Source organism: Hyperoodon ampullatus (genome assembly GCF_949752795.1).
Source record: "Hyperoodon ampullatus genome assembly, chromosome: 1".
Classification (NCBI taxonomy): domain Eukaryota; kingdom Metazoa; phylum Chordata; class Mammalia; order Artiodactyla; family Ziphiidae; genus Hyperoodon; species Hyperoodon ampullatus.
Genome location: NC_136914.1, coordinates 128,682,338 through 128,698,036, shown reverse-complemented (window position 1 = coordinate 128,698,036; position 15,699 = coordinate 128,682,338). Strand labels below are relative to the sequence as shown.

Here is a 15,699-nt window from a genome sequence, read left to right as displayed (position 1 = left end):
AGTTCAATGCGTTCAAAGGGGATTTCACACTGAGCTTCATGCACAGGAACGTTGTTGCCACCCTGCCCATTTGTCGAACCCTCTCACACGTGGAGGAAGAACAGTTCTTCTCAGTGTCAGGACACTGAAATTACGGAATTGCTCAGATATAAAAGGGCTTTTGACAGCTTTTTATGAGGAGTAAGTCATCCCTGTTTGTTCCGCTGTACCTATTTTACTTAACCCTGTATGAACTGAGTGCTAATTCAGTTTTGTGCGCAGCACTAATTGGGAAGCTGAAAAATTAAGAATACAAAACACAATTCCATCCCAAACATCACAGGCCTTTTTAAGAATGGCGAGAAATGGAGAATAAGAGTTAACGAAGGATTAAGTTTGCTGAGATTGAAGACGCTCTGCTGACTCTTCCTGTCAAGAAGGCAGAAAGGCTTTGGCCGCCCTGATCTTCTGCTTCATGCCTCTGCAGGACAGGATAAGCCCAGCGTGATGGTGCTTCAGGGCTTCCAAGCGCTGGCTGAGTTCTTCAGTCCTGTCCACCTTCTCTTCCATGTCCCGAAGGAGTGCTTCCTTGCCCAGAAGCCCGCACTTCTGATTCAGCTTGATGTTGCCAATCCGCAGGCTGTCCCGGGCTTGCTTGGTCTTGGTCAAGATGTCCCTCTTTAGGGCCACCTGAGCCTCAATCTTCATAAGCTCTGACTTTTTACACGCATTTTCTGTGTCCACAAAGTATAACTTCTCCTTCACATGGGTTATGATTTGCACGTTGTTGGTCACCTTGCTGCGCAGTTTCAAAAGCTCCTCATTTCGCTCCTTGACTTTCTCATGGAAGGTCTGGCTCTCAGTCTTAAGCTGTTCAAAATCTATCAGGAGCAGGCCCTCTGTCGGGTCCTCCTGGGCCCTCATCCTGTTTTCAAAGTGCACCAAACTCTGCTTCAGCTGCACGTTCTCTAGCCTCACAGCGCGTATCGCCTTCTCCTTCTTATCCTCCAACGCCTGGATCTGCTCCACCTCTCGCAGGGCGGCCTGGCGACCACCCCTCATCCAGCAGCTGCCCATGGCCTGCATCACCACCTGCTTCTTGAGTGCCTGCAAGCGTCGCCATTCCTCCTCCACCCGGGAGAGCTTCTCTTCGCACTGCCGCCTCAGCTGGTCCAGCTCGCGGTGGTACCAGCGCAGGTCGTCTGACCGCTGCTTCCTCAGTTCCTCCAGCAGGGCCAGATGGCGTAGGTACGCTTGCTCTTTCTCAGGGGCCTCAGGCTCCGCGCCCTTCTCGGGCACCTCGGCTGCATCCAGGCCCTTCTTCTTGCGCAGCTCCTCGGAGATCCTGTACTGCAGGTAGACGCTATAGCGCTGGTAGCGCTCCCGCTCCGCCGTCAGGGAGCGGAACTGTTCCAGGAGCTCGGCGCGCAGCTGCTTCTCCTGCTGCTTCTGCACCTCCTCAGTCCAGTCGCAGCTCTCAAGCTCGAGTCCCTCGTCCAAATCCCCCAGCTCGCCCTCGGTTTTCCCCAGGCCTCCTTGCACAAGCTTCTTCTCGCTCTCCTCGCTCTCTTCTCCTTCTTCCGCCAGCTGTCCTTCCCGCTCAGCCTCTCGGTCTGGCGCAGCCTCTTCCTTGGCGGCCGTGGCCTGCTGCAGAGAGACCTGCGACGGGATTTCCTTCCTCCTCGGCCCCGGCGCCACCTCCGCCTCCTCCTCGTCCTCGTCCTCCTCCTTCCACTCCTCCTCTGGTTCCTCGGGGCCGCCTTCGGGCTCCGGCTTGGCTGGCTCCTCAGGCCCGGTCTCCGCCAGGTCCCCTGGCTCGGCCTCGGCCGTCCACTCCGGCTCTCCGGGCCCCTTCTCGCCAGCAACCTCGGTGGCCGCCGGCCGTTTCTGGGACTCGGCCGGATCGGCGCCTTCCTCTGAAGCCTCTACGGTCTCCGGTTCCGGCTCCGCGGGTTCGGCCGGGGACTGGAGGCCAGAGCTGGTTTTGATCCCAGACAGCCGTGAGGCCAGGCTCTCCACATCTCCAGCTTCCTTCTCGGGGTCCCCAGTGTGGTCGGAGCGGTCGTCCATGTCCCTCCCGCCGGGCCGGCGCTGCGGACCCCGGCTGCAGGCTAAGTTTCCAGGGGCAACCAGGGGCGCGCGCGGTGGGCCCGGCGATTGGCTGGACGTCCGCCTGACGCCCTGCCCCTTTCCCCCGCCTCCTGGCAAGAGCAGGCCAATGGGAGGCCGCGAGCGGACGACGGGTAGCGTTGATTGGGGGAGGGCGTAGGCTCGCTCCACGACGGGCGTGGCGCGTCCGCCGCGCTTCCTTTCCGCCCTTTTCCCCGCGCCCGGCCTGGGGCGGGGCGTCGGGGAGACTCTGGGAGCGGCGGGCGGCCGGCGCTAGGGACGCGCAGGCGCAGAGCTGCGGGCCGGGCCCGCGCGCGGGGCGCCTGCGCGATGCAGCGGGGCGACGGCGGCGGCGGCGGCGGCCGGGCCGGCCGGAGGGCGCCTGCGTGTTGAGGCGGGACGCGGCCCGGCAGGCCGGCTCCGGCGGCGCCTGGGCGGGGCGGCGCGGTGGCGGCGGCCGCGGCGGCGGGCGACGGTTGCTGGAGCGCGGCGGCGGGCCCGGGCGGCGGCGCGCTGACGGCGGGCGCGGCGGCGGCGGGCGCGGGCGGCGGGCGGGGGAAGATGGCGGAGCTCGGTAAGAAGTACTGCGTGTACTGCCTGGCCGAGGTGAGCCCGCTGCGCTTCCGCTGCACCGAGTGCCAGGACATCGAGCTGTGCCCCGAGTGCTTCTCGGCCGGCGCCGAGATCGGCCACCACCGCCGCTACCACGGCTACCAGCTGGTGGACGGCGGGCGCTTCACGCTGTGGGGGCCCGAGGCCGAGGGCGGATGGACCAGCCGCGAGGAGCAGCTTTTGCTGGATGCCATCGAGCAGTTCGGCTTCGGAAACTGGGTGAGCAGTGGGCCGGGTGGCCAGCGCACCTGCGGGTTCGGCGCGGCCGCGGAGGGCCGGGGGGACAGGGCCAGTTCACACCCCATACCCGGCGCAGAGAGGTTAAGCCACTCGCCCAAGGTCACACAGCAGGAAGTAGCGGAGCGGGGATTCGGACCGTGGCTGTCTGACACCAGAGCCGTTTTCCCCGCCTTTGGGATTCCTTCCGTAGGTGTCTGCCGAGTGCACCCCTTGGGCGAGACACCGGACGGAGTGGGAGTCGGGGGACACAGGCAGGTCCGCAGACTTGACAGCAGTAGGCTCCCGAGGAAGGAGTTGGTTTTGCCTGGAGGACAGTGGCGGTGAAGGCCAGACGAGCTCCACACGGGCCCGCGGCCTCTCCCACCGCCTCGCAGGAGCTCACCTTGCCTTCATGGCCCCGCTCGCTTTGTGGCCTGTGTCCACTGCCAGGCACTTGTTCATCCTGGCGTCCCTCCGACACCAGGACCTCGTGTGAGGAGGACTCAGTGGGTTCCTCCACAGGAACGTCCCGTCCTGGGTTTTGGTCTCTTCCTCTGTCAGGAGGTTTCTATGGGGACACTTATCTGAGAGGAAAAGGCGAGAGCTGGACTGGATTCGTTTACATCGGGCTCCTTGAGAGAGAGAGACGTGGCGGCGCTTCTCTAGGTGGTCCCTGAGGAACGCTCTTTTCGTTCTGCAAGAGGAAGCTCTCATTCCTATTAGAAGGGGAAAGCCTGGCTGTACTCTGGGCCGCAACCGCCAAGGATGTGCGGCCACCTCCAGGCATTGTGAGAAGTAGGGAGACCTGACCCCAGCTCCCTATCTTTCCAGACCCTTGCACTTGATGGTCCCCTGGCTTCCCCGAACCAGTATTTCATCTTGCTGCCACTTCTCCAGCAGTACAGCCGGCCCTCAGTATCCATGAGGGATGCGTTTCAGAGCCCTCCCAGGCCACCAAAGTCCTCCAGTACTCAGTCCCTTGTATAAAATGGCGAAGCGGGGTTGAACCCACGGATACCAAGAGCCGACCGTACGCCCCTCGTCCTGGGCTTACTGGAAGACATTCCACACTTTTCCCCACATTCCCAAACACACCCTGCCTTTATTTGTCTGCTTTTCTTTCTATAAAGTGAGCCAGTCTTCAGGGACCAGTACCCGTTCCACAGCCCTGGAATCTTTACTCTTCTCCCCAACTCCTTAGAGACACTGCTGTACAAATTCTCACCTAGGCAGCAGCAGCATGATTGCCACCCGCCAAAACCTTCCTTCTCACTTTGTCCTGAAATGCTGTTTATTGATGTGTATTGAGCATCTGCTCTGTGCATGTTACAGAAGGGCTTCACCCAGGTCTTCAGGGGCTTACAGTGTTGTGAGCAGTTGCTCCCGAGCCTGGAGTTCTGCCCTGAGCTCCAGCCTTCGATCGCGAACCCATCCCTGACATCCTCGTGCTTGTCTCCCGGACATCTCGACGTTCCCTGACCCAGATCTCACACCTCGAGCAGTTGCTCGGGCTGCACATGAAGAACCATCCTCAGGGCCTTCTGGGTCCAGTTCAGTAGCAGCCCTGTCTTCAGAATATTTCCATAATCTAACCACTTGTCACAGCCTCAGTCCAGGCTGATGTTTATCTCTCGCCCGAGCACTTCCGGAGCCTCCTTACTGGCCTCTCTGCTTCATGCTTGTGCCCTGCAGCCCATTCCAGGCAACAGGATCAGAGTGATCTTTGAGGACATGTCACGTCACATCAGCTTTCAGTGGCTTCCAGTTCTCTGGAGATGAAACTTCAGGGCCTGCAGGCCTTATATTACCTACCTACTCCTGGGATCCCAACTGCTATCCTCCTTGATCATTTTTTAGTTCTTCTGCTTAGAGAGTTCTTCCCCCAGATCATGGCTCGTGACTGGTCTTTCTTCTTACATATCAGTGCCTTAGAGAGCCTTCCCTTCCCCACTTCATTCTTGCAGCTCTTATCTCTACAGTAGCAGCTCAAAATAGCTAGCGTGGACTGAGAGCCTTGCTGGGTGCCGGGCACCGTGCTGAGCTCTCCTGAGTTTCCTGTGAGATCTTCCCAGCAGCCCAGAGCAGCAGGTTTTAAACTGAATAGTTTGACTTCAGAGTCAGTGCACCTAGCTGCACTGTCTACACTGCCTGCCCTGCAGCACTGTGGAAAATACTCAAAAAACAAGCCGGGGACTAAAACATTTGTAGTGTATTGGAGGAAGCTGGGAGGGCGTTCTGGAAAGCAGTACTTTTCAAACTTTAACTTGCACATGAATCACCTGGGGAGCTTGTTAAAAATGCGATTCCGACTCCTGGCCGGCAGCAGGCTCGGCTGTTACGAGAGACAGACAGAGCCGGGTGCTTCTCCCTGCCGGTGGGTTTCTGGGGGAGGCTAGCCAGGCCTGGAGGCCCACAGGCCACGCCGAGGCGCCTGCTCTAGTGTCTGTAGCTGTGCTCTCTGGGGCTGCTTTACCCTGAGCTTCATTGTGCGTCATCAGAAGCTCCTCTGCCGCTCTGAGATGTGTGTCGTTTCCAGGTGTGCGCTCGGTGTGTGCTCGTAAGCGGCGTGTCCCACGTTTGCCGTCGTTGGCAAGCACCGGTTCTGGGTGACGCTCCTCCCAGCGGCCCTGTGGGGTGGCTCTTAGTTTACAGCTGAAGAACAGCGACTCCGAGAACTTAAAGTGCTCGTGCAGGATGCCCCAGCCTTCCACGCGGTGGAGCCAGGGTTTAGACACAGGCCTGACCCCGGGCCCCGGAGCCTGGGCCTTAATCTCCCGGGGTAAAGAGCGACGCGCGAGGAGCCAGGTCTGGACCCGGCTCAGCGGGAGGTGAGTGGGTGGGACGGGGCGGGGCGACGGTGACCGGCGGGCGCAGGAACCGGCTTTCACGGGCTGAGTGTGGAGTGTGGAGAAAGGCAGTGGGGACGGTGGCTTGGAGGAAGGTGACAGCCTTCATTCCGATTTCTCCGATGGTTCGTGTGAGCGCGGGGTCGTGGGGACTTCGTGGGGACAGGCTGCCGTGAAGCCCAGGCCATCTGCTCACGCCGTGTCCCGGGGCTGCGGGCCCGGCCGAGGGGTGCTGGCAGGAAGGCCGGGAGGGTTTGGGGACGAGCCGAGGGGGCCGGGGGGGACACACAGCTGTGACGGCGAGACCGGGGAAGGACTAGCGGGTGGGCCCACAGGGTCTCATCACCGTGGGTATTGAGACCTCCTCCCCCAAGGGCAGCCGGTCGTGTGGTGGATGCTGTGCAGATTCAGAATGAGACACGGATCCTGCAGGAACGCAGACATAGATGTAAACACAAGGGTGAAATAGTCTCCGTTTGTTGATTGGTTGCTGGAGCATCGAACAGTTTGAGGGAGGCCCGGGCTCCGGCAGACGGTGGTCAGGAGGACTCCAGGGGGAGGTGGGGTTCAAGCTGGCCTTGAAGCTAGATTTCAAATTGGAAAAGGATGCGAAGTTCTCTGTGGACTCTGCGGGGGCTTGTGCTTGTGCACATACATTCGGCCTGATTATCGGAGGCAGGTGGAATGTCCTGAGCAAAGAGTTTCACTCTTGTAGATGACAGTGGGCATCCGGCAGCCTGGGTGATGCCGGATATGTAGGTGGTCGCTGCGCTGTGCAGTCGTTGGTTCATTTGTTCATCCGGCACTTACTGGGGGCCCATTTTATGTCAGCCCCTGTGCTAGGTGCACAGAGTAGCCCCTGGGTGAGGTCTGGAAATAGGTGTTTACAGACGTTCTCCGGGAGTCCTAATGCAGTGGGTCAGCAGAGCCTCGTTTGGGGACCATGAGAACGGTCACCTTCTCAACCAGGCGCAGGCCCCTTCTGTGTGTTGGTGGGAGCGGGTAAGTCCATCCCGTGAGCCTCCCGACGGCGGGGTTCTCAGTCGCCACTGCGGATGGGGAGGAGGCGGCGGGGGGAAGAGCCTGGATGGAGAAACCAGACAGAATGGGCACGGTTATGCAGAGCAGTGTGACTGAGAGCGCCCTGGTCGGCTTGTTAAACGCGAGTCCTGCCCCCCTCCCGCTCCGGGTTCTGAAGTCACAGGTCTGAGGCTTGGTGTGAGAGTCTGCATTTCTGACCACTTCACCGGTAAAGCTACTGCTGGCCCAGGGACCCTACTTAAAAACCACTGATGTGGAGTATGGCATGTGACTTTTAAAACTTGTATTATTTTTTTAAAAGTATATATTTTTATTGTGGTGAAACATACATAACGTAAACGTTGCCATTTTAACCATTTGTAAGTGTCCAGTTCGGCGGCATTAGTACATTCACGTTGGGCAGCCATCACCACCATGGTCCCCAGAACATCTTCACAGACAGAAACTCTGTCCCCCGTTTCCACCTCCCCCAGCCCCTCGTAGTTGCTCTTCTACTTTGTGTCCCTGTGGGTTTGCCTGTTCTAGGGACCTCACGTAAGTGGGTTCATGTAATAATGTTTGAGCTTTTGTGACTGGCTTGTTTCACTTAGGATGATGTTCCCCAGGTCCGTCAGGGTTGTAGCAGGTGTCAGGCCTGCCTTCCCCTTTAAGGCTGAATGATACTCCATTGTGTGGATGGACCCCCTTTTGTTCATCCAGTCTTCCATCGATGGACACTTGGGTTGCTTCCACTTTCGGCTGTTGGGAATGATGCTGCAGTGAATATAGGTGTGCAAATATCTGTTGGAGTCCTTATTATTTGGGGTAAATGCCAGGAGGTGGAATTGCTGGATCTGTGTAATTTTTTTGAGGACCTGCCATGCTGTTTTTTTGCAGTGGGGCACACAGCTTTTTCAAGCTCTTTCACAGGTAGCCTGATTTGACCTGAGAGGCTTTAGTCCCCTTGAGGGCCAGTCCTCTGTGTGAGCTGGTGAATCCTGAGTGAGTTTAGGGAGGCAGACAGGGAACCTGGAACTGGGGGGAGGCTTACAGAACTTTCCAGCTAAAAAACCTAGCAGACAGGATTGGTGGCCCAGGGAAACAGGGGCCCTGGAGTGGCTGATGACCTGGAAGCACAGACGAGAGAACCGTGTTAGTCACTGACCTCTGCGGTCGGAGGCGGCCCTGACCCGGACAGCGGTGCATCCCGGAGGAGGGGTCGGGCTGGAAGGCAGGGGAAGGTTCTGGGGCCTACGATGCGGGGTGGGCGACCCAGGGCGTCCTCCCAGCCCCCAGAGGCAGGCGGGCTGTTTTCTTCACTGTGAAAGGTGACCGGCCGGGGCTGGAGGAGGCAATGGCCTCATCCGGGGCCCCGTGTGAGCGCGCGGGGCTCCGGCGCAGGGGGCTGGCCCGGCCCGGGGTCCTCGCAGCCAGTCCGGGGAGAAGGGCGCATGCGCACACGGGGGCGTGGAGGCCCAGGCGGGGCTGCAGGTCTGGGTCCGAAGCCCAGGTTTAGTCCATGGGGCAGGCGGACGAGTGTAAGGAGTGACTGAGGGAGGCCGGTGCCCGGGCTCCTGCTCGCGTCCCTGTCACAGGCTCCGGCCCTTCGTCCCGGTGGCGGGCGGCCCGGGCGCTCCTCTGGGCGCGAGGAGAGCCGTGGGGGGAGCCGGCTCCGGAGCGGAGCGCCCTCCGGGCTCTGAGTCCGCCCTCCTGGGCCGGCGGCTCTGAGGCTCCCGCCTCGGCCCTGGACCCCGCTCTCTCCCGGCCCCGCAGGCCACTCGCTCTCTGCTGACCCGGGGCCCCTGCAGCGTCCTGGCTGCTCCCGGGGTCTCTCCCCCAGCCCCCGGGGCTGCCGGGTTGCTTCTGTCCCCTTGAGGCTTCTTCCCTTTAAAGAGAAAGGAAGCTGGAGCCGTGCCTCTCTGGGGAGATACAGTGCACGCCCGCCCCAGGCCTGGCCCCTGAGCCTCCGGAGCGAAGCCAGCCTCCGGACCTCCGCCTCCCAGGCAGACGCTGCTGCCGAGAAAGGATGTGCGCTCTTCAGGATGCTCTAGAGCAGCACCGCCAGTCTGCACAGGAAGGATGCTCTGTGACGCTAAAGATAGTCGTTCTGTTACAGGCACTGGTTTGTGCACAACGATTGGACTGAATTCTCTACCCGGGAAGAAGTAGGTCGTGCAGTGCCCTCACACATCCTGGAGGTCAGAGAGGGAGCCGTGGCCGCACTTCTGTGACGTGGTCCGTCTGGAAAGGAGAGCGGGAGCCCGGCGGCGGGGCCTTGCGCTGCCTTTTGAGCGTCTCAGAAAGCAGTTGACTGCCCGGCCTGCTCTTGGTGTGCCCTGCACCACTGGGTGGGCGAGTGCTGGCCGGTGCCCGGGGGTAGCTTCACCTGGGGTTATTCTCCCAGTCTGTAAAACGTGGGGAGTGAAAGTCATGGTACCTCGTGGAAACCGCTAGGAGGATGAAATGAGGTGACAGATGTAAAGGCTCAATACACGTTAACTGTTACTATTCATGATGATTTTTGTCTTATCCTGACCAAACCCTTTAAGAGGAGGAATTACAGATCACGAAGCAGAAGTTGAGAGGATAAGGATCCCACGCTAGTAAGTAATAGAGCCGGAATCCGAACCTAGTTCTGGGGATCATCGAAGCCTCCCTGGAGGAGATGATTTGGGTCTTGAGAATAAACACAGGTTGCGGAAGTGACGCTGACAGCTTTGTAGTAGTAACAACAGCCAACATCCATGGGGGTAAACTGTGCCCGGCACTGGGCTAAGCAGTGTGCGTGTATTACCTCGTTAACTCCCCCTTCTGTCCCGTGAAGGAGGTGGTGGCATTACCTCCGCAATTCAGACACGGAGACTGAGGCACAGAGACGTGATTCGTCTGAGTTACTGAGCAGTGAAGGGGCGGAGCCAGGAGTGGGTCGCGAAGCCCGGCCCCAGCCTGTGCACGTGGAGAATAGTTGGCATTTGTCTGGAGGAGGTGGGCACCGCAGCCCGGCGAGCAGACCTTCAGGTCAGGAGGGCCAGAGGCCACCTCGGGCGAGAGTGGCCAGCACGGAGGGGAGAGACCCCGAGGCAGCCCCGCTGGCCGGAGCAGGCTGGCCCGCAGTGCTGACGGTTCTCTGGACTGTTCTTTCTTCCTTTCCCTGCTCAGGTGCTGGAGGCTGGCACGAGTGCGCCTGGAAAGGCCGGAGGGCGTGCAGAGCAGCCAGAGAGCCCAGTGGAGCTGTTGCCCACTGGGGCCTCCTTCCTCTCCTGGAGAGGCTGCATCCTGGCCTGGGTCTAGTGACCTTGGAAAGTAGACCTCACGGGCCCAGTCCAGTGTCTGAGAGACACGTATTCCTTTATTTTTCGGAGGACTTAAGGAAGCAGCATACCTACCTCTCCTTACCTTTTTGCAAAGATGGGAGTCTCTTTTTTTCTAAGCGTTTAGCGTTAGACTTTGGGCTACTTACCGGTGTGTTTCTGCGCGCTGCGGTGGGAGCAGAACCAACCGCAGGGTACGGTTGTGTTCCTTGTTTAGTCCTAGTTGCACTTGAAGTGAACCTTCTCTTCAAATCTCTTTCCCCCAAACTCACTTTTGTTGCTTCTGCCTGCCCAGCCATCAGTCTGTCCATCCATCCTTTTGTTCATCTATCCATCCATCCATCCTCTGTCCATCTATCTACCCATCTGTCTATCCATCCATACGGATTAAGCAACAACTTTGACCTTGAACATGTGAGGGAAAGAACTTCCCTCCCATTCACTCTCCTGCTGTCACATGGGACGCTGTAACTTGGTGATGGGACACTTCTCTCACTTGTGTGGGCTGGTCTTGTGTGACCACTGACACGTGAAGATTGAAGGGTGTGACGAGCAGGGTGCTGGGCCTGTGGTAGGAGTGCTGTTGCTGTTTTTAACCATCATCTTTTAAAATATGTTCGTTACTATGGTTTCGCTTCCCTGAACCTGTCTACCTTCTGTGGACTCCTGTTAGAATCAGAGCTGGGTCATCGCCGTCATTTAGACTGTTCCATTATGACCCTCACTGTTTGAGGGTCCTTGGAAACTAGGATCTTCGTGCTTTCCTGGGCCTTTCTCAATGTTCATGAAGCAATGTGGTGGCCCCTGGGGGGGCAAGTCTCTTCAGCAGTAGCTGGTGGCCAGTGTCTCTCCTAGCAGTGGGCTGCCTTAGGCAGTGGCTGACGTGATTGCTGATGGGGGCTCCTGGGCTCCTGGTGACAGGGCGCTAGCCCCACTGATCTGTGGCTTCATAAATAACCCATCGCCCGGGTCCGTCTGGAGCCTGAGACCCCCTTTGTTACCTGAAGAGGAGCTGGATAACTGAGGTGTCAGTGCAGGGCCCACAGGTGTGTGGCCCTCTTGCCTGGCGAGGCTGGGAACTGCCTGGCCTCCACGCAGCCACGGGAGTGTGGATATTTGCAGAGCAAGGCGTGGAGCCACGGAAGTGTTGGGGTGTCACCCCCTGGAACACAAGAGCCGTGTCTTTTAAGGGCTCTGTATGTTTTTCCTTTAAACATTTTGGATGAAAATCTTAGACCTGTGTAAACAGAGAATTGAGGCAGAATTTAACTTTACTTAAAAAATACTTGTAGTTTTATTCAAAAGAAGTGAAAAACCAGCACACAGAAGCCCTCGCGAAATGTGAGCATGTTGCATCTGCTCAGTGCAGGAAGCCAGCATTGGCCCAGAGCCATTAGCTCACGCACAGACAGGCCCGGGGTCCCACCAGCACCTGCGTTGAGGTAGCTGCCTCGTCTCATCCGCTCTGGGTCTGCACACTTCTTTCCGAGTCTCTGGGCCCGGGACACCTGTGGGGAGTGCTGGCCCGGTGCTTGTGGGGCGTCTGCAATTCGGGGTTGGCTGCCGGGCCCTGGCCTCACAGTGGTGAACAGAGCTGACCAGGGTCCCCTCTCCTGATGCTTCCCTCTGCTTGGGGCTTTTCCTTAGTTTTACAAATGGGCAGTACATTCATAACGTTGAAAACGCTAAGTCGTAAGAAGGTGTGCAGTGAAGTGGCCCCCTGCCAACCCCACCCGATGCCCTGGGGGACGGGGCTGGAGTCGTGTGTCCTTAGAAGGTGTCTGATGCACCACAGGCGGAGAGCTTTCTGTCTCCCAGCCGTTTTGGCATGAGGGCACGAGGGCAGCAGCGTGAACACACCCTTCTGCTGCGTGCGTTTTCAGCTGCCCCATGTGGGAGCGAACGCGGGTGAGGCCCCGGGAGCCCTCGCCGGGAGGACACACGGTGCATCCCTGGCCTGCGGCCCCCAGGCTTCCTTGCTGCCTCCACAGCCTCTGCTCTCTGTTCCCAGAGTGTTGGGATTGACGGAGAGAACCTCAGGTCAACAAAAATACCTTGGTTTGGTCAGATGCAACTGTACTGCCGAGAACCCTTCTGTTCTTTCAGGGTTTAAATTTTACCCTCAGTGTGGTGCTCTGAGCATCTGATGCTTTCTGGGAGGCAGGTCGCTGGGGTTCAGGGTGGACAGCAGACTTGCTGGAGGGCAGAGCTCTCACAGCAGGTCTGCACCGGACCAGGCACGGAGCCCAGATCTGGGGCCCAAGTTCCCACCCACGCAGCCTGGGTGGAAGCTGCGGTGAGGGGGAGAGGCTGAGGGGCACGGCTCCCGGAGCTGGCAGCTCAGACCAGGCGCAGGCGGGCAATCCCGCTCCCCAGACATGCTCACCAGGGTGACATGCTCCCGAAAGGGCGTGGGTCAGGGACAGTGTCTTCCCAGTGTGTCCCAGGGGCTCCTGGGCCCCAAGGTGTGGTGGGGGGAAGACCGTTACTGTCCACGAGAGCCTCACTGGCCGCTGAGGGGGGCCTCCTGCTCCTTTACTGTGGGACTCAAGGCTCCGAGGAGGGCGGGGCCAGCCTGGGTCAGTGACAGTAGCTGTTGGGAATGGTTGTGACTTGTTTTGTTGTTTTTTGGATGAAATGCTTCCTGGGGAAGGATAATGACAGAGTTGATGCTAAGAGTGAGTGATTTTTTTGTGTGTGTGTCCTTTTTTTAATATATAAATTTATTTATTTTATTTATTTTTGGCAGTGTTGGGTCTTCATTGCTGTGCACGGGCTTTCTCTAGTTGCAGCGAGCGGGGGCTACTCTTTGTTGCCGTGCGCGGGCTTCTCATTGCTGTGGCTTCTCTTGTTGCGGAGCACGGGCTCTAGAGCGCGGGCTCAGTAGTTGTGGCGCACGGGCTTAGTTGCTCCGCGGCATGTGGGATCTTCCTGGACCAGGGCTCGAACCCGTGTCCCCTGCATTAGCAGGCAGATTCCCAACCACTGTGCCACCAGGGAAGCCCGCTAAGAGTGATTTTTAAAGAAGAAACCATGTAGTTTCTCCATGAGACAGAGTCTATCTAGCTTTAGCTGTGGTCCCCCCTTTTCCCTGCATGGTGCTCAGAAAGAGGCCTTGCAGTTAGGTCCTGGTCCTGGTCCTTTGTTCCGGTGCCCTTCAGCCCCGCCCTCTGCGCGGCTCCTCCGGGAGGGTCGCCAGGTCTGGTCACTGTGCCAGGGATCCTTCCTAATGCTCCCCTCCCCTCCCCTCCCCGCCCAGTTTGTCAGCAGCGTCAGCCCGAGGGGACCGGCTCTTTTCTTGGGTTCCAGTTTGGCCTTTGGGGGTGCAGGGAGCATCCCGATCTCGGGGGGCGGGGGGGGACGTGTGTTTCTGGGGCGGAAGGCAGCCTGTGCGGCGCCCCGGCGGCTGCCAGAGCTGGGAGGGCAGCGCGCGGGGTGAGCGAGGCCGGCGGGGTGCTGAGTGGCTGCCGGTGAATGAGTGCGCATTCTGGGCAGTTACTTTCTGAAGTGGCTTTAGCGGTTGACTTTGAGGAAGAGGCCTCTTGGCAGAAGGAAAAGATTGAGGGAGTTGTACGATTTCCTCCCATTAATAATCCTGTGTTCGCAGGCAGTTACCTTCTGTAGGAATGAACGCCTGCTTGCAGCCCGGGCGTTTCCAGCCGCCAGACCACGGGGGCTGTCAGAAGTGATGGCCCGCCTTCCCCTTTGAAAGGCTCTTTCCCGCTCAACCCGACCGCCCCTAGGAAAGGGACAGGCGGACCCTCGGGGCCGGGGTGTCAAAGACCGGGCCTCGGCCCTTTCTGTTGGGAGGCGGGCAGCACGCTGGAGACCCGGGCGCGTCTGTTGTCTGGTCTGGGAATGGAGAGGTGGGCTGGGATGAGACGGGAGCCCCAGGGCTCTGGCTGTGTGCCCGCGTCCCGTGAGCCCCTCAGCCAGACAGCCGCCCCAAGCGCGGGGCGCGCGGCGGGCAGATCGGCCCGTGCCGGGGGCCTCTGCTAGCCCTCTTAGGGAGCCCGGAGGAGAGTCGGGGTCTCAGACGTGGGTTCCAGCCCCACTCAGCCGCCAGCTCGCACCGTGACCCTGCGCACGTTACCGTGACCCCGCGCACGTTGGCGCCTCTCTGGGTCCTTTCTCACGGGGGGAATCCTCAAAGGTTCCCTCTAGCGCTGACTTCCATGTGATCAGCCCAGCCCAAGAGAACGTGCAGGAGGAGTGTCTCTGGGGAGGGGACCATAATGATGCCATAATAAGTGGTTCAGGTGAACCTTTGTGAAAGCGTTAAGGGAATCGCGCGAACCCTGAGTCTGAAACTCTTACTTTGGAAATGACCTCTGACCTTTGCCGTTGCAGGAGGATATGGCTGCTCACGTTGGCGCTTCCCGGACTCCCCAGGAAGTGATGGAGCATTATGTAAGCATGTACATCCACGGAAACCTGGGGAAAGCCTGCATCCCCGACACCATCCCCAATCGGGTGACAGACCACACCTGCCCCAGTGGAGGCCCCCTGTCTCCCAGCCTCACCACCCCCTTACCTCCCCTAGACATCTCGGTGGCCGAGCAGCAGCAGCTGGGCTACATGCCGCTGCGGGACGACTACGAGATCGAGTACGACCAGGACGCCGAGACGCTCATCAGCGGGCTCTCGGTCAACTACGACGACGACGACGTGGAGATCGAGCTGAAACGCGCGCACGTGGACATGTACGTGCGGAAGCTCAAGGAGCGGCAGCGGCGTAAGAACATCGCGCGCGACTACAACCTGGTGCCCGCCTTCCTGGGCAAGGACAAGAAGGAGAAGGAGAAGACGGCCAGGCGCAAGGTCACCAAGGAGGAGAAGGAGCTGCGGCTGAAGCTGCGGCCGCTCTACCAGTTCATGTCCTGCAAGGAGTTCGACGACCTCTTTGAAAACATGCACAAGGAGAAGATGTTGCGCGCCAAGATCCGGGAGCTGCAGCGGTACCGGCGCAACGGCATCACCAAGATGGAGGAATCGGCCGAGTACGAGGCGGCCCGGCACAAGCGGGAGAAGCGGAAGGAGAACAAGAACACGGCCGGCTCCAAGCGGGGGAAGGAGGACGGCAAGGACGGCGAGTTCGCCGCCATCGAGAACCTGCCCGGCTTCGAACTGCTGTCGGACCGCGAGAAGGTGCTCTGTAGCTCCGTGAACCTGAGCCCCGCGCGCTACGTGACCGTGAAGACCATCATCATCAAGGACCACCTCCAGAAGCGGCAGGGCATCCCCTCCAAAAGCCGCCTGCCCAGCTACCTGGACAAGGTCCTGAAGAAAAGGATTTTAAACTTCCTCACAGAGAGTGGTTGGATTTCCAGGGATGCTTCCTGAAGGCGAGTCGCTGTGAGACCTGGAATGATGCTAAAGAGCTTGTGAGCCAAAATGACGGGGAGGGGGGGGGGGGTAGGGGAGGGGCGAGGAAACGCTTTTTTCCCGTTGATCTTTTTTAAACAAATTGAGTTCTTTTGGGGATATAAATTCTTTTTATGGTCCTCTTTAGAAGCAATAGGAACACTCATATCAGATCGTGAGGGAGACAAGTATCTATTTTAACTTAGTCCTGAAAGTAATACTTTAAGATGACGATTTGC

The 15,699-nt window shown here is 59.0% G+C and overlaps 2 protein-coding genes across 2 annotated transcripts; one reads left to right on the top strand and one right to left on the bottom strand.

Annotated features, from left to right (window-relative positions):
* Positions 1-411: 411 nt before the first annotated feature.
* On the bottom strand, positions 412-2,049 carry CFAP184 (cilia and flagella associated protein 184; the record flags this gene model as incomplete). The annotated part of the gene is made up of 1 exon (XM_079704085.1): positions 412-2,049. The coding sequence occupies one exon, from the start codon at positions 2,047-2,049 to the stop codon at positions 412-414; it is 1,638 nt and encodes a 545-aa protein (XP_079560211.1).
* A 597-nt stretch (positions 2,050-2,646) lies between these two features.
* TADA2B (transcriptional adaptor 2B) lies at positions 2,647-15,439 on the top strand (the record flags this gene model as incomplete). The annotated part of the gene is made up of 2 exons (XM_079718692.1): positions 2,647-2,919; positions 14,447-15,439. Exons 1-2 carry the CDS (start codon positions 2,650-2,652, stop codon positions 15,437-15,439), a joined length of 1,263 nt encoding a protein of 420 aa, XP_079574818.1. The 5' UTR covers positions 2,647-2,649.
* Positions 15,440-15,699: the final 260 nt, after the last annotated feature.